Consider the following 21,436-nt stretch of genomic DNA (forward strand, 5'->3'; position numbering starts at 1 on the left):
TGAACATCTCTTCAAAAATCTTGTTAATTCAACAACAAAATGAAAAAATTAGATTGTTCAATTTATTTCTCAAAATCAATATTGATGTCATTTGTGCCTGTTGAATATAATAATAATGCATCGTCAAGGCATAAAAAATACCCCGAAGAATTGGTAATTAGTAAAAAAATGCAGAATTCGAGTAAACGATGAAGAATTTCTAGCTACAATAGTTTAAGCAAACAACTGCACAACGTTATGTTCAAAACGTTTTATTAGAGTGGGAAATAGAGGAAATGATTAACTTTAGAACAGGAGAGAGAACCTCATTGCCTTATTTAGCATTCAATTGATTTAATGTTATTACTTTACAGAAGATTTGAATTGCAACACAAAGTCTTCCTTATTAGTCTAATCATAGTTATTTGAATATCTGAATACAAATATCTTCTTTTAGATGAACCAAAACCACAAAGGCAGTTTCTAAACAGCTGCTTTAAAAAAAATCCAACTGATTTCGATCAACTTAACGAACAAAAGTTGTTCGTGCGAGTACTGTAGTTTGGTGGTTATGGCTGTTAAGTACATCAAATGTAAATATAAATCAATAATATATTTTGTCAGAAACCAGGAACAGAGCATTAATTTCGAAATTTCAAAAAGTTTAAGTTTTAATAGGATTTAGAAATGAGATGTTCAACAACTACATAATAGAACTGCTTTAATTTAATATCGCTTAGTGCAAGAATTTGAAAATTGTATGAAAATGATGGCCCATGGTACAAATAAGTTATGGATAGATATGTAGTGCAGACTTCTTCATTAAAGCAATACATCTGTTATGAATGACAGATTTCAGTTTAAACCACTACCTGCAAACAATTTTTGATGTTTTAAGATGGCTAAAAGTTAAAAGTAGCCTAAAATATCATAAATACCTTAACAACTTGTATTTGACATTATTAATGCTGGCAACATTTGTGAGATATGTAAACCATGTAAAACTTCACTCCAAAAAGGTGTCGCACTGCGTCACGCCGTTCGGACTCGGCTATAAAAAGGAGGCCCCTATTATTGAGCTTAAACCTCGATCGTACTGCACTCATTGGTATTTGAGAAGTTTGTCCCTGTTCCTTAGTGGTATCTTCATGGTACAAATTTGCATTTGCAAACGTGTCAAATCATGATTGGTGTGGTGTATCTCCTGTGGCTTTAATTTTTTACATTGCATAAAATTTTCGATCATCATTATGCTTATCTCGAAAGAGGAATAAACACATTATTGGAGAAAGGATCCTCGCCCTAACAAGCAAACAAAATTAGAAATCTTTTCTTTTAATTTTAAGAATATCTAGTGTAATTTGTGCCAAATTTTATACAGTTTGATATATTTTTAACGATTTCCAACAACAGCAGACAAAATAACTACCAAAATAATCTAATCATACTTTCGAATAAAATATGTACGCCTAAATTACCAAAAAATTATATGGATAAATATCTAATGCTTTAATTGTAGTTATGCACTCCATCAACTTTAAACAATTTGCTTAGAATATTAAAAAAAAATATTTGAATTCTGCAAACAGCTCTACCGACTTATTTCTCTAGGTGTATACAAGCTATTCCTTCAACTTCAATCTAATATGTGTTTTACAAATTTTATTTACAGATTTTAAAAATCCCACCTTTTTCACAATATTTTGACTGGCTGACGAAAATTTTTGTCACTTGAGGTCAAACAAGATTTTCACACAGATATAACTTTTTCCGTTTTTATTTTAACATGTAGGGCTCAAGGCCGGTACTACACTCAGAGAAATTAGTTAGTAAAAACAGCCAAAATGTTTGCTTTATGAGCAGAAATTCTGCTGAAAATGGGACAGCAGTAAATATTGCTAAAACAGCAAACATTTTCTGCTGTTATCAAATAGTTCAAAGGTTAAAAAATCTCAAAAATTACGTAAATATTTCATATAATTTTATCTTTCAATTTCACAAGCATATAGCTTAACATTTTTTCCAATTTGCCAATGATGACACCAGTCATAATAACTACTACTATTATAATTATGTTTTTACAGAAAAAAATATGCCTGAAATTGGCAAATGCTTTTATAAATACATATACAGCAATGCCTCAATTGTTGTTTAGAAATTCAAAAAAATTTTCAAATTTTTAATTTAACATCAGCAGGCAGTGTTTGCTTAAAATCTGCTTAATGGGTATATAAAACACCTCTATTGTCACGGATCCGACCTTACTGGAACCGTTGTTTTTAAGATTTAAAGATCAAAGATTTAACTGTTGATGAAAAAGCGCTGCAGTCGAACTTTTTTTTTTGCCTGCTGAGGGCTTGGCAAAGATTAGTGAAAATATCTGGAATACGTATGGATTCCACATGTCTACGACTATTCTCTAAAGCACCTATTTCTGAACCAGAGTTTTCTTCTTGTACTTTTGCGTCCGAATCAATTATGCAAGGCATGGCGAAGCCTTAGGTATATCCCTAAAAATTTCAAATGTTTTGGTTCTTCTCCAAATAACATTGTGCTCAATGTCAGTTATTCATTTAGGTTTTGTAGCATTAGGCCTTAAGACATAATTAATAGTTTTGGTTAGTTGGGTGACATGTCACATCCATTAACATCAAAGACCCAAAATTATTTCCAGAAAATGTGATTGTTCATAAAAGACGGTCATATCGCCCAAAAATGTGCAAAAACAACCTATATTAGGAGAAGATATGACAGAAGTGGGGCAATATGACATTTATCGCTATTAGAATTATTTTTGTTTTTGTTGATCTATGAGAAAAATAGTTCAACCAAAAAACAAAAAGAAACGTGGTTTACGACGATGTTGGCTTCGCGTATGCTACAACAACAAACCTTTTGCAGTCCCTCACAAAATAGTGGAGCTGGGTAAAAATCAAAAATGTTTTCAAAATTATTAATGACAGCTTTCATCGAAGTTATGAGCCGTAGAGTTTTTCTCATTTAGACTATTTTTGTCCAAGCCCATTACATTAATGATTGAATGGGCAATTCGTCGAAGAAGGCCGCTGATGAAGGTATGAAATTCCAGAAAAATATTTTTCATATAAAACCAAGTGGGGACTTAATAACTGAAACCACCCACGGTTGTCAACTAATAAATAAGTTGGACAACCATTGGTTTGCTAGTTATCCCTGTGGTAAATGCCAGCCAAAAATAACAGATCTTGAACGCATAGACTACAAAAAGAGTTATTAGAATTATATAAAAAAAAAACATTTGCAATTGAAATAGTAAAAGGCAATTCATAAAACATCCCTCCTAATAACAAAGATTTACAAACTTCACACATTATAATTCCATTATAATACAATTGCAGCGAATTTTGCTTGATTTTTATATCAAACTTATCTTTATGAGGGCATATATTATTGGCTGAAAAAAACACAATGTGTTTACTTAGTATTATAACTGATTACAGATTTTTGAAAACCATTTTGTAGCCTTCTAAAATACGCTTGAAAAAATTTGCCAATAGTAAAAATGTTTGCTGCAACAACAGAAAATTTGCTAAAAAATGGAAAAGAAGTAACTTTTTGCTTCAAGCTTGTGAAATCACTTTATTTTTAACTCTGTTTGCGCTTTCTGTTTTGGTCTTAACATCTTATTTAGATTTCCTTGCAGTATATTAGAAAATTTCGTTCAATGCAAATTCTGCTGATGAAGATTCATGGCTAATGAGAAATTACGATACAGATAGCCGGTCAAATGCTCTTTAGCAACATTTTGCCTTCCTTTTGAAAAGTCTATTTTTTTAATTAAAATCATTGAACGAAATGGTCTATAGCCGGAAAATATCCTACAATGGTATCTATATAAGTTTATTTTTATACCCTCCACCATAAGATGGGGGGTATACTAATTTCGTCATTCTGTTTGTAACTACTCGAAATATTCGTCTGAGACCCCATAAAGTATATATATTCTTGATCGTCGTGAAATTTTATGTCGATCTAGCCATGTCCGTCCGTCTGTCCGTCCGTCCGTCCGTCCGTCCGTCTGTCTGTCGAAAGCACGCTAACTTCCGAAGGAGTAAAGCTAGGCGCTTGAAATTTTGCACAAATACTTTTTATTAGTGTAGGTCGGTTGGTATTGTAAATGGGCCATATCGGTCCATGTTTTGATATAGCTGCCATATAAACCGATCTTGGGTCTTGACTTCTTGAGCCTCTAGAGTGCGCAATTCTTATCCGATTGGGATGAAATTTTGCACGACGTGTTTTGTTATGACATCCAACAACTGTGCCAAGTATGGTTCAAATCGGTCCATAACCTGATATAGCTGCCGTATAAACCGATCTTGGGTCTTGACTTCTTGAGCCTCTAGAGTGCGCAATTCTTATCCGATTGGAATGAAATTTTGCAAGACGTGTTTTGTTATGATATCCAACAACTGTGCCAAGTTTGGTTCAAATCGGTCCATAACCTGATATAGCTGTCATATAAACCGATCTTGGGTCTTGACTTCTTGAGCCTCTAGAGGGCGCAATTCTTATCCAATTTGAATGAATTTTGGCACGTAGTATTTTGTTATGATATCCAACAACTGTGCCAAATATGGTTCAAATCGGTTCATAACCTGATATAGCTGCCATATAAACCGATCTGGGATCTTGACTTCTTGAGCCTCTAGAGGTTGCAATTATTATCCGATTTGCCTGAAATTTTGTACGACGGATTCTCTCATGACCATTAACATACGTGTTTATTATGGTCTGAATCGGTTTATAGCCTGATATAGCTCCCATATAAATCGATCTCTCTATTTTACTTCTTGAGCCCACAAAGGGCGCAATTCTTATTCGAATTGGCTGACATTTTACACAGGTCTCCAACATATAATTTAATTGTGGTCCAAACCGGTCCATATCTTGATATCGCTCTAATAGCAGAGCAAATCTTTTCTTATATCCTTTTTTTGCCTAAGAAGAGATGCCGGGAAAAGAACTCGACATATGCGATCCATGGTGGAGGGTATATAAGATTCGGCCCGGCCGAACTTAGCACGCTTTTACTTGTTAACGTTACAAATTATCGAAAATTTTATTAAAAATTTTTTTTAATGCATTAAAAAAGAATATATTAGATTATTTTATTGAGCTTTTCGTCAAGTTTTTATAATGAAAAATACAAATTTTTATAATAAATTAAGAAATATTGTGAAATTTTTACTTCTTAAATATATTCTTCGACTTAGCTCTATATTGATGGGTTGGCATGCATTGCTCATATTCAAAATCAAACTTCAACTCAACATACATTTTTACTAATCTGTAGAACATAAAATGTACAATGTGTTGAAATCAAGCCAAGGCTTTGACCAACGATTGAGTTGCTTGTTGATGTTCAAGTTCATGCTTAACTTTTTACAGTTGGTCACATTTTGTTGCTTACCTCTCCGCTAAGGAGGCCACCGTAGGGTAGCATATTCACCTATGAAGTTGAAGGCCTGGGTTTGGATCCTAGCGAGAACATCAAAAAAAAAAATTTCAGCGGTGGTTTTCCCACCCTAATGCTGGCAAATGTTTATGAGGATATATTTTGCAATATTTTTTTGTAATATACATAATTTATTCCAATTGTAAATAATGGACATGTAAATAAAAAAAAAGTATACAAACATGCATTACCTACAAACATTACTTCCTCTTACATTCCACCTAGGGGAAACATTACTTACCATTCAGTTTTGCACCTCTGAATCAGGAGGTCAGTTTGAATAGGAAAAGAATAAAATGCTTACCTCACTACTTAAAACATTTAGGAGATAAAAGTGAATAAATCGAAGAATTAATGTCTAAACTCGAAAATGTGGAAGATGTTACAAATTTTCCAATAGCCAAAACTGCTTATAATTTAAGATGCTAAAATTAGTTAATATTCTATGTAAGAAAGAAATCAATAATGAACTATGTACTCCCTTGCGAATCGGCACATGACAAGATGCGATCTTGTGCGGAGGTTACACTCAATACAATAACAAACAAAGAAAACGATTAGAGTGTATGCCACAAAGTCTTCTTGGTTAAGTAAACCAGTTGTGTTTCGCTGCAATCTCAAAAGGTTTTTGAAAATTGCATTTTTAAACAGAGTAAATTAAAGGCTTTTAGGGAAAGAATCATTTCTAAAAATGGAAATTGGTTTCAAAACGAAATTCTAATGCAATAAAAGTACAATATTTCTAAACACCCACAGATTCTAGCCAGATTCTCAAAACCTTCCACTACAACCAAAATGCAAATTTGCAAATTTTGCCCATGAACATTCCACTAAGGAACAGGGGCAAACTTCTCACATATCAATGAGTGCAGTCCGATTCAAGTTTTAAGCCAATGATAAGGGGCATCCTTTTTATAGCCGAGTCCGAACGGCGTGCCGCAATGCGACACCTCTTTAGAGAGAAGTTTTAAATGGCATAGTACCTCATAAGTGTTGCCAGCATTAGGAGGGGAAAACCACCGTTGAAAATTTTTTTTGATGGTCTCGCCAGGATTCGAACCCAGGCGTTCAGAGTCATAGACGGATATGCTAACCTCTGCGCTACGGTGGCCTCCCTCCACTGCAACCATAATATGCTAATAATATCCTCTAATCGGTCTTTGGATCTACTCGAATGTTATGGGTAATAGATAGGAGACCCGACACAACAAAAAATTTTAACGTCAATTTCGTACTCCACCTTTCACCAATCTCTAGAGTTAGTCTTTGGATGGGTTAAAATGTATCAAACCCAACAAGTAAAAGCGTGCTAAGTTCGGCCGGGCCGAATCTTATATACCCTCCACCATGGATCGCATTTGTCCGGTCCGGTTTAGACCACAATTAAATTATATGTTGGAGACCTGTGTAAAATGTCAGCCAATTCGAATAAGAATTGCGTTCTTTGTGAGTTCAAAAAGTAAAATAGAGAGATCGGAGCTGTATCGGGCTATGGACCGATTCAGACCATAATAAACACGTATGTTGATGGTCATGAAAGAATCCGTCGTACAAAATTTCAGGCAAATCGGATAATAATTGCGACCTCTAGAGGCTCAAGAAGTCAAGATCCCAGATCGGTTTATATGGCAGCTATATCAGGTTATGAACCGACTTGTAATTTATTTGACATAGTTGTTGAAAATAACAATAAAAAACGTCTAGCGAAATTTCAGCCAAATCGGATAGGAATTGCGCCCTCTAGAAGCTCAAGAAGTCAAGTCCCCAGATCTGTTTATATAACAGCTATATCAGGTTATGAACCGATTTGAACCATATTTGGCACAGTTGTTGGATATCATAACAAAATACTACGTGCCAAAATTCATTCAAATCGGATAGGAATTGCGCCCTCTAGAGGCTCAAGAAGTCAAGACCCAAGATCGGTTTATATGACAGCTATATAAGGTTATGGACCGATTTGAACCATACTTGGCACAGTTGTTGGATATCGTAACAAAACACGTCGTGCAAAATTTCATTCCAATCGGATAAGAATTGCGCACTCTAGAGGCTCAAGAAGTCAAGACCCCAGATCGGTTTATAAAGGGTGATTTTTTTGAGGTTAGGATTTTCATGCATTAGTATTTGACAGATCACGTGGGATTTCAGACATGGTGTCAAAGAGAAAGATGCTCAGTATGCTTTGACATTTCATCATGAATAGACTTACTAACGAGCAACGCTTGCAAATCATTGAATTTTATTACCAAAATCAGTGTTCGGTTCGAAATGTGTTCATTCACCGTAACGTTGCGTCCAACAGCATCTTTGAAAAAATACGGTCCAATGATTCCACCAGCGTACAAACCACACCAAACAGTGCATTTTTCGGGATGCATGGGCAGTTCTTGAACGGCTTCTGGTTGCTCTTCACTCCAAATGCGGCAATTTTGCTTATTTACGTAGCCATTCAACCAGAAATGAGCCTTATCGCTGAACAAAATTTGTCAAAATTTGAACACATTTCGAACCGAACACTGATTTTGGTAATAAAATTCAATGATTTGCAAGCGTTGCTCGTTAGTAAGTCTATTCATGATGAAATGTCAAAGCATACTGAGCATCTTTCTCTTTGACACCATGTCTGAAATCCCACGTGATCTGTCAAATACTAATGCATGAAAATCCTAACCTCAAAAAAATCACCCTTTATGACAGCTATATACGGTTATGAACCGATTTGAACCACACTTGGCGCAGTTGTTGGATATCGTAACAAAACACGTCGTGCAAAATTTCATCCCAATCGGATAAGAATTGCGCACTCTAGAGGCTCAAGAAGTCAAGACCCAAGATCGGTTTATATGGCTTTATGGGGTCTCAGACGAATATTTCGAGTAGTTACAATCAGAATGACGAAATTAGTATACCCCCATCTTATGGTGGAGGGTATAAAAACGACGAATGGATAAAAAATATAGAATATTTCTAACTCGATTTAGGTGAGAAGTATGCTACATCTATGAATTAAAGGAATTAGTTAAAAGACATTTTCCCATTAGATAAGGTAATGTGAGTGTTCTGGAAATCGGTTTTAAATAGAAAATTATATATCATGATTCATTTCAGTATAAATATCTTCGAAATACTAAAATTTCGGCTTAAACTTAGCTTTTAAGAACCCTTAAGAGCGAAAGGTTTTATTTTTATACCCACACCGAACGAAAAATAGATACCAATGGTATATACATGGCTTGGTAAATTAATACCAAGACATGTAAAAGGGTGCTGAGTTTCGGCAAGTTTTTTACCCGGTATCTCTTTATAGGCAAACAAAGGTTAATAAATAAGAATTGCTAAGCTAATGGAGCTATATCAGCTTATGAACCGATTCGGCCCATAATTGGCTTTGATGTTGGAGACCATAGTAGATATCATAGTGCAAAATTTCAGCCAAATCGTATAAGAATTACGCCCTCTGGAGGCTCACGAAGTAAAATCGGGAGATCGGCATATATGGGAGCTATATCAGGTTATGAACCGATTCCGACCATATTTAGCACGTATGTACGAGGTCATAGAGTCAGCTAAATCTGATAAGAATAACGCCCTATAGAGGCTCACGAAGTTAAATCGGGAGATCGGTTTATAGGAAGGCTATATCAAGTTATCAAGATTGGCACGTATGCTAGGGGTCATAGAAGAAGTCATTTTGCAAAATTTTAGCCAATTCGGATAACAACTGCTCCCTCTAGAGGTTCAAGAAGTAAAATGGGGAATCGGTTAATATGGTACCTATATCAGGTTTTGAACCGACTCCGACCATACTTGGCGCATCTGTTGACTGTCATAAAACACGCCACGGTACAAAATTTCAGCCATATCAGACAATAATTGCGCCCTCTAGAGGCTCAAGAAGTCAAATAGACCAACATCACCCATTTACAATCCCAAACGACCTACACTTATAAGAAATATTTGTGCAAAATTTCAAGAGCCTAGCTTTACTCCTTTGAAAGTTAGCGTGCTTTCCATAGACGGACTGACATGACTAGATCGACTTAAAATGTCATGATGATCAAGAATATATATACTTTATAGAGTCTTAGACGAATATTTCGAGATGTTACAAACGGACTGACCAAATTAGTATTCCTTCATCCTATGGTGAAAAGTATTTCAATACCGTAAGGTATGAAAGATGTTAAGCGTAATAAATACCGTACGGTATAGTTCTAGTTTAAATTCACGGTAATGCTTTACTTAAAATACCATTGATGTCATATGGAATCAATTTTTCTTTCGGTGCACCACTATAGGGTAGGGGATATACTAACCAATCATTCCGTTTGTTATACCTCGTAATGCTGATCTCAGTCCCCCTAACGTATATAAAATCTTGATCATCTTGACATTCTACGTCGATCTCTCTGTATGTCGAAGTCACGATAGCGGCCGAACGTATACGAATAAAAATATCCGGTTGAAACTTTGCGCATGTACTTATTATTGATGTAGGTCGTTGGGGATTGCAAATGGACCATATCGGTTCGGATTTGGATATCGCCCTCACATAAAACGATCTCCTGTTCTGACTTCTTGAGCCCCTAGAGGCCTTAATTTCTATCCGATTTTCATCATCCGTGCCGAAAATGGTTCGAAACTGATATAGCCCCCATATAAAACGACCTCCAGTTTTGACTTCTTGAGCCCCTGGAAGCCTCAATTTCTATAGGATTTGGCTAATATTTGGCACAAGGTCTATAAACTGTTATAGTGCCTATATAAACCGATCACCAGTTGTAAAACTTGCTCCTCTAGAGGCCTCAAATTTGGCTGAAATTTGGCACAAGAGCTTCTGCTCTGACTTCCAACATTTGCGCCAAATATGAATCGGTCTATAAACTAATATAGGCCCCCTTAAATACTCGTACCCCAATATGAATGAATTCATGAGACCATATGATCTACAACTAATTATCGATTTGATTGTTATAAAATGATTCAAACAAACTGAGTTAATACCAGGGTACCCAAGATTCAGCCTGGCAGAACTTAGTACGTAATTACTTGTTTTTAGTTTATTATGATTGGTTCACAGATGCTCTCAATATTTTTTCTATATGAAATTTCATCAAAATTAGTCAAGGGGTTGGGGCATCTGGTACACTAAAAAAATTTTTGTCCTAATTTTAAAGATTCGAGACAAAGATTAGCAAACTTAATTTAAAGATGATAAATTTTCCCTCTTTTTAAGGAAGCATTCCCTTTGGTTAAAAAACTTTTTTTTCATTTTTAAATTGAGTTTTTTTTTTTAAATGAGGTTAATTAATTCTTAAATTTTCGTCTTGTTTTTAAAGACCAAAATCCAAAATCAAGGTCAAAATATCCTTGAAATTTAGGACATTGAACTTGGGACAAGACAACAGTGAACCGTAGTTAAAGAAGCAAAACAGCCTTACAAATAGGAGCGTATTTAAATGTTTAATTTTTTAGGCCAATAAAAATGTTTTCAAAATATAATAGTTGGGAAGTCATCTATAAAGTAAAAAAAGAATCAATCAGCTATCAAAATTTGAAACGGATGGTGATGTCCATTAATAAATAGGAAACTAAAATTAATGATAGCATCCTTATTTCAAAGTTTTGGTCTTTGGCTCATTTTCATTGCTAAAATCCTACGAATACGGAAAAATCTTAAATTATGGGAGAAATTTTTTTCCTGCGTATGGCGGTTTCAATCCACGCTTCCATTTCTACGATTAGAAGCCTTTATTTAAATCACGCTCTTAGAAGGCGACATCGCTACCAACTCAGTTACTGGGACACTTCACTAGCCTCACCAAAATTAGAAAATTATTTAATTTAGAACGGTATACAAAATGATGTTGTCCAATACATTTTTCATTACAAATGTAATGAGCAACGCAAACAGTTCCAATTAAAGTTCCATTCACAATATCCAGAAGTTAAGTCAACCGCATGGAAACACTAATCCGATATTTAGAAGGTTTGTTGGCCTGATCGTTTTGCATAGAGACCCATAAGACATAGGAGATAGAAGCATTTGGTTGATTATACTTCTTTTCAGGGCTTCAATGTTCTTATAAGCTTCATGCAAACGCAATCAAACTCAATGTTAACCTTCTATGATATTATTGTAAATGTTGTTGAAGTTTAAGAAGATCTGTGCATACTGGATCTTCTAGTCGTTGATGTGAATATTGATCAATTGATTCATCTAAACATTGCCGTAAGCCATAAGGATGAAAATAGTTGGGATGAGACGGTCTTGTCGTACTTTGGAAATTCCATATAACAACCTGTAATTGAAATATTTGTACCGTACCCAGATCTGTTTAAACGATTTCCAACCCTCGATTATGTCACGTTCTAAGCTTTAGTCGAAATATATAAGCTGAATGAATATGGAACTAAAGCATACTAATTATTTCCGAATACTTATAATTCGTAATGTATTTAAATATACCATATAAGAGCTGTTAAAGTGTAACTCAGCCTCTTTTGTATAAGTGATGGAGTTTTTTTCTAGTTTTCTCCTCATCTTTTGAAAGAAGAACACACCTTACTCCTATTACTGTATCAGATCTATGGTGAAAATTTCTACTGTGTTTCAGTATATTTGTATGTTTAAGTTATAAACAAATCACAGAAATGTTTTCTTTGGGTGTAATTTTTTTCCTTTACTGGAAAAATAAGCAATACAATTCCCCATATTTGTTTATTAAAACTTCACTTATATATTCTAATGATTTTTTTTAGAATTATTTGAAAATGTACTCTTTTCTATAAACAAAAGGAATTCCACAGCACTCACATCATCACCATCCGCATCATGCAAAAAAATAAATCTAAAATAGCATCATTTTACTGGTAAATTATCTAGATAAGATATCTCTAGATACTGGCCTGGGAATTTTATCTCGACGCTTATTAATCAGTCTCATGTAGTAGAAGCATTGGAGCTCAACAGCCAAGAATAAAAGTTCCCAGAAGAGAGATCCAAAGAAAAAGTAAATATAAAAAATTAAAAACAAAAAAAAGTTACCGAATAATTGCTAACATAATCCAAAAATTGGCATAAAATCTTATGTGCAACTAGCAAACATACCTCCTATATAATAAATATATAAAGCAAAAAACCCTGACAGCAGAATTTTGAGAAAATTTAAACATAAAGTAAAAAAAATTATCTGTGAAATAAACAAAATGAAAATAAAAAATACATATACAGTGGCTAACAGCAAGACCATACGGGATTTTCTGAACCAATGTTTGTCAGACACTTCTATACAAATCAAGGAAAAGAAAATGTTGCCAAAACAATGTTCATGATAGTTATATATAAAATTTTACAGCCTTAATCACTAAATGATTTTCTTTTAGTAGCTCAATAAGTCAAATTGAGGAATGAGTAAATATGGAGGCTGTGTCTATTTAGATACCTAAAGGATCTATATTTGGTATGGGTGTTAGAACAGTCTATGTACCCATATCCAACAATTTCGATTAGAGAAGGTACACTCAGAAAAATTTGTTAGTAAAAACTGCAAAAACATAAGCTGTAAGAACAAACATTTTCTGCTGATTTCAGATTTCACATTTTGATGTTAGCCTCAAAATTGCTGAAATACTTCAAAAACTTGTACATTACCTCTTATATTTTAATGCTAAGGTTTTCAACTAACTATTTTACCAAACCTTCTACGGTTTAATTATTTTTTTACAATTTCAAAAAAAAAAAAAAAAAACAGATAATATATTTACAAAAATCATATTTATGCGTTGAAACAAAAGCATTAATTAACGCCAAAAATATGCCTTACTATACTGGAAATACATTAACGATCGTTTAGATGTTCAAAAATTTAAGAGTGTTTCCTTCAAAGGTAAAAATATAGAATCAGCAGACAATATTTGCTGATACCAGCAAACTAATTTTTCTGGGTGCACAAAAAGTTGAATCGATAAATTAGCTTATATAAGAATTTAGTGTTGATGTTTGACGGCGCTAGTGAAAGGAGTTTTATATTTATATATCCATTAGGTAAATTAATATGGAAAGACAAAAGTCGGGTGGTGCCGACTTTGTGCCCTATAGGTACAAAGTGGGAGCTATGTCTAATTCTGAAACAATTTTGATGGACTTCGCCGGATGTTTTCAGATGGGTTGTTTAACAATCCGTATCACATTTCGAGCAGATATGTTCAAACTGTAATAATTACGATTCACAAATGACAACATTATTGCAAATTACCAAAAAATTGACGAACATACATATGGGAACTATATCTAACTCTAAACCGATTTCGAGCAAACTTTTCAGATAATGTGGTACTCGTCGAGAAAAGTGTTGTGCAAAATTTTGGCAAAATTAGTCAAAAATGCGATTGCAATGGCTCTAGAAGTGAATATCCGGCGATATACATATATGTCAGCTTTATCTAAATACGAACCAATTTCTATGAAATTCATATATAATGTCAAGAGTCAAGAGAAAATCCTTCCTGCCAAATTTCGAGATAATCGGTTAACAAATGACCATTTTATTGCATTGCTACTGCAAATCGGACAAAAATATATATTGGAGTTATGTCTAAATCTGAACCGATTTCGAGCAAACTTAATAGACGTTGTGGATATTGTCGAGGAAAGCGTTGTACAAAATTTGGGAAGATTGGTCAATAAATGCGCTTGCAGTGACTCTAGGAGAGAAAATCGGACGATATATATATGAGAGCTATATCTAAATCTGAACCGATTTCGATGAAATTCGTTAAAAATGTCGAGAGTTAAGAAAAAATCTTTCCTAACAAATTTCAAGAGAATCGGTTAACAAATGACCATTTTATTGCTGTATTACTGCAAATCGGACGAACATATATATAGGAGCTATATCCAAATCTGAACCGATTTCTGTAAAATTCACCTGTAATACCGGGAGTTATAACGATATATATATGAGAGCTATATCTAAATCTGAACCGATTTCCATGAAATTCGTTAAAAATGTCGAGAGTTAAGAAAAACTCCTTACTGCTAAATTTCAAGAAAATCGGTTAACAAGTGACAATTTTATTGCAGTATTACTGCAAATCGGACGAACATATATATAGGAGCTATATCCAAATCTAAACCGATTTTTTCCAATTTCAATAGGCTTTGTCTCTAGGCCGAAAACATGCCCATACCAAATTTGAAAACTATCGGATGAAAATTGCGACCTGTAGTTTGTACACAAATTAACATGGACAGACAGAGACACAGACGGACATAGCTAAATCGAATCAGAAAGTGATTCCGAGTCGATCGGTATACTTATCAGTGGGTCTATCTCCCTTCCTTTTGGGTATTACAAACTAATTCCCTATGTTACAAACCACTACTGTGGTGCAGGGTATAATTATAAAGACATTTTTATATGGGAACTACAACAAATTGTGGCCCGATCCAAAGTATACCTGACACTAATATTGTAGTTGATAAAGGGACTTAATATGCCAATTTTCAGCAAAATCGCCCGAAAATATGTCATTTCTAGGCCATGTTTGATGAATATTACTATGAAAATATATGAAAAATGTTGTCCCCTTTGAAAGTTATTTATCAACCATTCTTGCTCCGCATCCTTAAAATATATCATGAAAACATTTTTATTTTCTCTACCTAAAACTTTTTTCTCTCCACATTATTTTTTCTTTCTTCTCTTTAACAATTCTATGCTTGTTCTCTCTTCCATTACAGTGGAACAACATGGCGGCACTTATGTACCCCCCGGTATAACACATGTGTATGCTCAGGGTGACATCTCACCACCGGTTTTCGAACAAATCTTTAAGAATGCCCGCTTCGCTCAGGGCGGCAATGCCTTGTTCGAAGGTAAACTTCGTGGCAATCCAAAACCATTTGTCAGCTGGACTCGGAAAGGCGCACCCCTTCTCGAATCGCAAAAGTTCCATATGAATTACAACGAAGCCACTGGCGAGGTATCCCTGCTCATCAATCAAATTGGTCCCGGTGATGAGGGCGAATATACCTGCACCGCTCGCAACCAATATGGCGAGGCCATTTGTAGTGTCTACATTCAACCCGAAGGCGCTCCCCCAATTCAACCGGTGCAAAAATTCGAAAAGAGTTTGTACACCAATGGTTATTCGTTTACCTCGGTCCAGGAGGAGTTCCGTGTGGACACTTTTGAGTATAGACTTTTGCGTGAGGTGTCCTTCCGTGAGGCCATCACTCGTCGTTCGACCTACGAGTCGGATTACCATCTGTGTCAAGAAGTTGACCGTGCCTTGGGCCCGGCTCATGCTCCACAAATTGGCCAGAAACCTCGCAACTCGAAATTGGTTGAAGGTTCTGATGCTGTGTTCACTGCCAAGGTTGGATCCAATCCCAAGCCCCGTTTAACTTGGTTCCACAATGGCCAACGTTTGGTGCAATCCAACAAATACGACATCTCCTACTCGAATGGCACAGCCAGCATGCGCATCAAGAACGCCACCCACAAGGATGCTGGTCATTACACTTTACTTGCCGAAAACACCCAAGGCTGTGTTGTGTCGTCTGCCGTGTTGGCTGTCGAAGCCGCTGCCGAGTCTGGTTATGAGCCCAAACCTGTGGACACCACAGCTGAGCAATTGGAAGCTGGCAAAGCTTTGCCACCTTCCTTCGCCAAGGCCTTTATGGATCGTGAGGTTACCGAAGGTCGCATGACCCGCTTTGATTGCCGCGTCACTGGCAATCCCTATCCCGAGGTGTACTGGTTCATCAACGGTCAACAGGTCAACGATGATGCCACCCACAAGATTCTGGTCAACGAATCCGGTAACCATTCGCTGATGATCACCAATGTCAGCCGCATGGATGCTGGCACCGTCCAATGCTTGGCCCGCAACAAGGCTGGTGAAATCGCCATCGAAGCCCAGTTAAATGTGCTCGAGATGGAGCAAGTTGTCGCACCACAATTTGTCCAACGCTTCAGCACTATGACTGTGCGCGAAGGTGAGCCCATCACCATGAGCGCCAATGCCATTGGTACACCGACGCCACGCATTACATGGCAAAAGGATGGCGTACAAATCTCCTCGACTCCTGATCGTTTCATTGGCATCGATGGGGGTGCCACTTGCTTGGAAATCCCACGCATTAAACAATCCGATGCTGGTTGGTATCAGTGTACTGCACAAAATGCGGCCGGCTCAACGGCGAACCGTGCCCGACTCTATGTAGAAGTTCCCAGAGAACAGCCACCAACAGAACAAAGACGTCTTAATTTGCCAAGGCCAACGAAGATTATCGAACCAGAGTGAGTATTGCAAATTAAGGAAAAATTGAGAAGCCCATTCAAATGTAATTTTTCTCCCCCCCAAAGGCCCCAACCTGGTCCAGAAGTTATTTATTTGCGTCATGTTGAACGCGCCAAGCCCCAGAGGCGTCCCGGCGAGGAAGAACGTGTCTATCCACCACCACAATTTATTGTCCCATTGCAAAATGTGCAACAAGTTGAGGGTTCCAGGGTTCATATGGAAGCTCGCATTGAACCTGTAGGCGATCCCACGATGGTGGTTGAGTGGTTCCTCAACGGCCGTCCCATGGCTGCAAGTAAGTCCATCATTCCCTCACCATTTCAGCTTCAAGCACTAACTTCCGCTTATTTTCTTAGGCTCCCGTGCTACATCCGTCTTCAAATTCGGCTTTATTGCCTTGGATTTGTTGAGCGTCATGTCTCACGATTCCGGAGAATATTTGTGTCGTGTCACAAATGCTTCCGGTGTGGCCGAGTCGCGTGCCATACTCTCGGTTACTCAACGTCCTTCGATTGAGCAAACCTCCCAAAATCCAAACAGCCTTCAATACATCAGCCATTTGGAAGATTACTCTCGTTACCAACGGCAAGAGAGCACCGATGAGATGATGAAGCAATTGCCAGTCTTCATCCGTCCCTTGCATGATATGGGTGACCTTGAAGAGGGCAAAAACGCTCACTTTGAGGCCCAACTTAATCCCGTCAACGATCCCAGCATGCGTGTAGAGTGGTACAAGGATGGTCGCCCCATTACTGCCAGCTCTCGCATCACAGCCATTTTCAACTTTGGCTATGTCTCCTTGAACATCATGCACCTGCGTGCAGAAGATACCGGCACTTACACTGTACGTGCTGTCAACAGCATGGGAGAAGCCGTCAGTACCGCCAATATTCGTGTCAACGTACGCTCCCAAGTTACTGGCGATTTGGGTATCCCAGAACAACAGCGCTACATCGAGAAGGTGGAGCAACTCGAAGACTACAGAATGGCCCAAAAGAGGCGCCATGTTCATGAGGCTCCTGAGCCAATTGCTCCACCCCAATTCAAAACCCAGATACAAAATCAAGTCGATATGCGTGAAGGTGGTCATGCCCACTTTGAGGCCCGCCTTGAACCATCTGGAGATTCCACCATGCGCATTGAGTGGTACAAGGATGGTCAGCCCTTGGAGGCCAGCTCTCGCAGTACCACCTTTTTCAACTTTGGCTATGTGGCTCTTACCATCAAACAACTGACCATCTATGATGCCGGCACCTATACCTGCCGTGCCTACAACTCTATGGGTCAAGATGTTACCCAAGCCCAATTGAGTGTTATCTCGAAGAACGAAATCGTATATGACTCGCAACATCCAGGAGGCTTGCAGAAAATCCAACATTTGGAGGATTCCTCCCGCTATGGTCGCAGCCAAGAGGAGGAGGTGACGGTAACCCAAGCTCCTCGCTTCTTGGGTCCCATGAAGGGTACCAACAAAATCATCGAGGGCCAAAAGGCCCACTTTGAGGCACGCGTCGAGCCCCAGAGCGACTTGACTATGCGCATCGAGTGGTATCACAACGGCCAGCCCATTACTGCCGCCAACCGCATCCAAACTTACTACGACTTTGGCTATGTGGCCTTAGATATTACCCAAGTTCGTGCTGAAGATGCTGGTGTCTACACTGTGGTGGCCAGAAACAAGCTGGGTGAAGCCCAATTGCAGGCAACAATGGTTGTAGAAAGTAAGTGAAGCTCAGAAAATGCCGGTTAGAGCAGTTCTAATTCAATTGTCTTTTTTGTTTACAGCTCGTTCCAGCATTGATACATCCAGCATGCACCGTGGTCTTTATGAGAAGACACAGCATTTGGAGAGCAGGCAATTCGTGGAACCCCATTACGATGTCGAGGAAATCTCCAAATCCAAACCTATTTTCGTTCAACCTCTTTCGGATCCCAAGCCCATTCATGAAAGCAAGAATATTCATTTGGAGTGCCGCTTGGAACCCATGGGCGATCCCACCATGCGCGTCGAATGGTTCCACAACGGTCGTCCCATTACTGTGGGCTCCCGCTTCCGCACCTACTACGATTTCGGTTTCGTAGCTTTGGATATCATTCAAGCCACCTCCAGTGATTCCGGCGAATACACCTGCCGTGCCACCAACCACTTGGGTACTGCCCATACCTCCGCCTGCGTTCGCGTCATTGATCGTTCTGACATTGTCACTGAGACCCAGAACGAAATGTCCCTGGAGCATATCCAGCAATTGGAGGAAGCTGCCCGTCGTCGTCATGTTGGCGAAGATGACATCACCATCATGCAAGCTCCTCAATTCACCCGACCATTGCACAACGTCGAGACAATGGAAGGAACAAACGTCCATTTGGAGTGTCGTTTGCAGCCCGTAGGAGATCCCAGCATGCGAATTGAATGGTTTGTCAATGGACAACCGCTTAAGACTGGCCATCGTTTCCGCCCAGCTTACGAATTCGATTATGTGGCCCTTGATTTGTTGGGCTGCTATGCCGTCGACTCTGGTGTCTACACTTGCCAGGCCAGAAATCAATTGGGCGAAGCTGTAACCTCCTGCTCTGTGCGAATCGTCGCTAAGAACGATCTCATCACTGAGACCCAAAATCAATCTGGCTTGCAAAAGATTGCTTATCTCGAAGACTCTTCCCGCTATCGTCGCAGTGAGTACGTAGATGAGGAAATTGTCACCATTCCTCCACGTTTCCTCACGCAACCCAAGAATCTTACCAACATGCGCGAAGGAGGTCGTGCCCACTTCGAGTGCAAGATTGAACCAGTAACCGATCCCAACCTGAAGGTCGAATGGTTCAAGAATGGCCGTCCCATTACTGTGGGCCACCGTTTCCGTCCCATCCATGACTTTGGTTATGTGGCTTTGGACATTGTTGATCTCATCGCCGAAGATTCTGGTGTGTACACCTGCCATGCGGTTAATGCCATTGGCTCCGCCGAAACCCATGTGGAACTCATGTGCCGCAGCTCTGAGCAAATTGTAACTGTCACCCAGAATGAGACTGGTCTTCAACAAATCCACCACTTGGAAGATCGCTCTCGCTACAGTCGCCGTGAAGAAGTCGATGAAACAACAAGACAGGCTCCAGTCTTCACTACTTCCCTGAAGAATGTCGAGATTAAGGAAAATCAACGTGCCCACTTTGAGTGCCGTCTGATTCCAGTTTCCGACCCTTCGATGCGTGTGGAATGGTATCACAACAACATGCCCCTGAAGTCAGGTTCCCGTTTCACTGAGACCAACAACTTTGGTTTCGTGGCCTTGGACATTATGTCCTGCCTGCCCGAGGATGCCGGTACCTACACTTGTCGTGCTTTCAATGCCCTCGGTGAAGCAATCACCTCTGCCGTAGCTATAGTCCATACCAAGAAATCCATCTATGTGGAATCTCAACACGAAAGCGCTCTTCCACGTCTGCAACATTTGGAAGAGTCCACAAAACGCCAACGCATGAGCGTCCAGGAGGAAACCATCAACCAGGCTCCGGTCTTTACTTTGCCTTTGAGAGACTCACGTGTTGCTGAAGGCCAGGCGGTACACTTTGAGGCCCGCTTGATTCCCGTAGGCGATCCCCACTTGAAAGTCGAGTGGTTGCGCAACGGTCAGCCCATTGAGGCCTCCAACCGCACTACCACCATGCACGACTTCGGCTATGTTGCTCTCAACATGAAGTACGTTAACCCAGAAGACTCTGGCACCTACACCTGCCGTGCTGTCAACGAGCTGGGCCAGGCTGTCACCTCAGCCTCCTTGATTGTGCAATCCAAGACCTCCATTCAAATGGAAACCCAACATGAGGCCGCAATGCACAAAATCCACCAGCTGGAAGGCCACACCCGTTATCAGCGTCGTGAGGAGGAAGAGTATGTAGTAACTCAGCCACCACGCTTTGTGACCAAACTTGTTGGCCCAGCCAATCTTGTGGAAGGCCAAAGTGCTCACTACGAATGTCGCATTGAGCCTTACCCCGATCCCAACCTTAAGGTGGAATGGTTCCACAATGGACAACCTTTGAGCACTGGTCACCGTTTCCGTACCACCTACGACTTCGGCTTTGCAGCTCTTGACATTTTGACTGTTTACGCCGAGGATAGTGGCGAGTACACTTGCCGTGTCACCAACAACTTGGGAGAAGCTGTAAACTCCGTCGTTTTGAACGTCCAATCCAGATCTGGCATCAGCCATGAAACTCAACACGAGGAGGCCCTGCAAAAGATTCACCATTTGGAGGGTGCTTCTCGCTACCAACGCAGGATCGAAGAAGACACTTTCATGGCCGAGCGTCCACAATTCGGTCGCCCATTGCGCAATGCCAACACCAACGAAGGCAAGCCTGTGCACTTGGAGGCCACTCTTACGCCTGTCAATGATCCTACCATGAAGGTAGAATGGTATTGCAATGGCGTTCCCATCCAAACTGGCCATCGCTTTAAGACCACCTACGATTTCGGTTTCGTAGCCTTGGATATTCTGTATGCCCACGCCGAAGATACTGGCACCTACATGTGCAAGGCAAAGAATGCCGTAGGGGAAGCTGTAACGACTTGTGCTGTAAACGTCACAGGTGAGTTGACCCTTAGGGACTAAATGGAGATTCACCCCTAATAACACATATTCCCAT

General features: G+C 39.0%; 1 protein-coding gene across 4 annotated transcripts in view; it reads left to right on the forward strand.

Annotated features, from left to right (window-relative positions):
- LOC106081518 (titin) overlaps window positions 1-21,436 on the forward strand; it is a 178,603-nt gene that overhangs the window by 5,879 nt on the left and 151,288 nt on the right. For all 4 annotated transcript variants that reach the window (XM_059360572.1, XM_059360573.1, XM_059360574.1 and 1 more), the window contains exons 3-6: window positions 15,225-16,788; window positions 16,855-17,084; window positions 17,146-18,510; window positions 18,575-21,379. In XM_059360572.1, the coding sequence (XP_059216555.1) occupies window positions 15,225-16,788; window positions 16,855-17,084; window positions 17,146-18,510; window positions 18,575-21,379 (5,964 nt within the window). The remainder of the gene's footprint in view (window positions 1-15,224; window positions 16,789-16,854; window positions 17,085-17,145; window positions 18,511-18,574; window positions 21,380-21,436) is intronic.

This window comes from Stomoxys calcitrans, chromosome 1 (assembly GCF_963082655.1).
Source record: "Stomoxys calcitrans chromosome 1, idStoCalc2.1, whole genome shotgun sequence".
NCBI lineage: Eukaryota > Metazoa > Arthropoda > Insecta > Diptera > Muscidae > Stomoxys > Stomoxys calcitrans.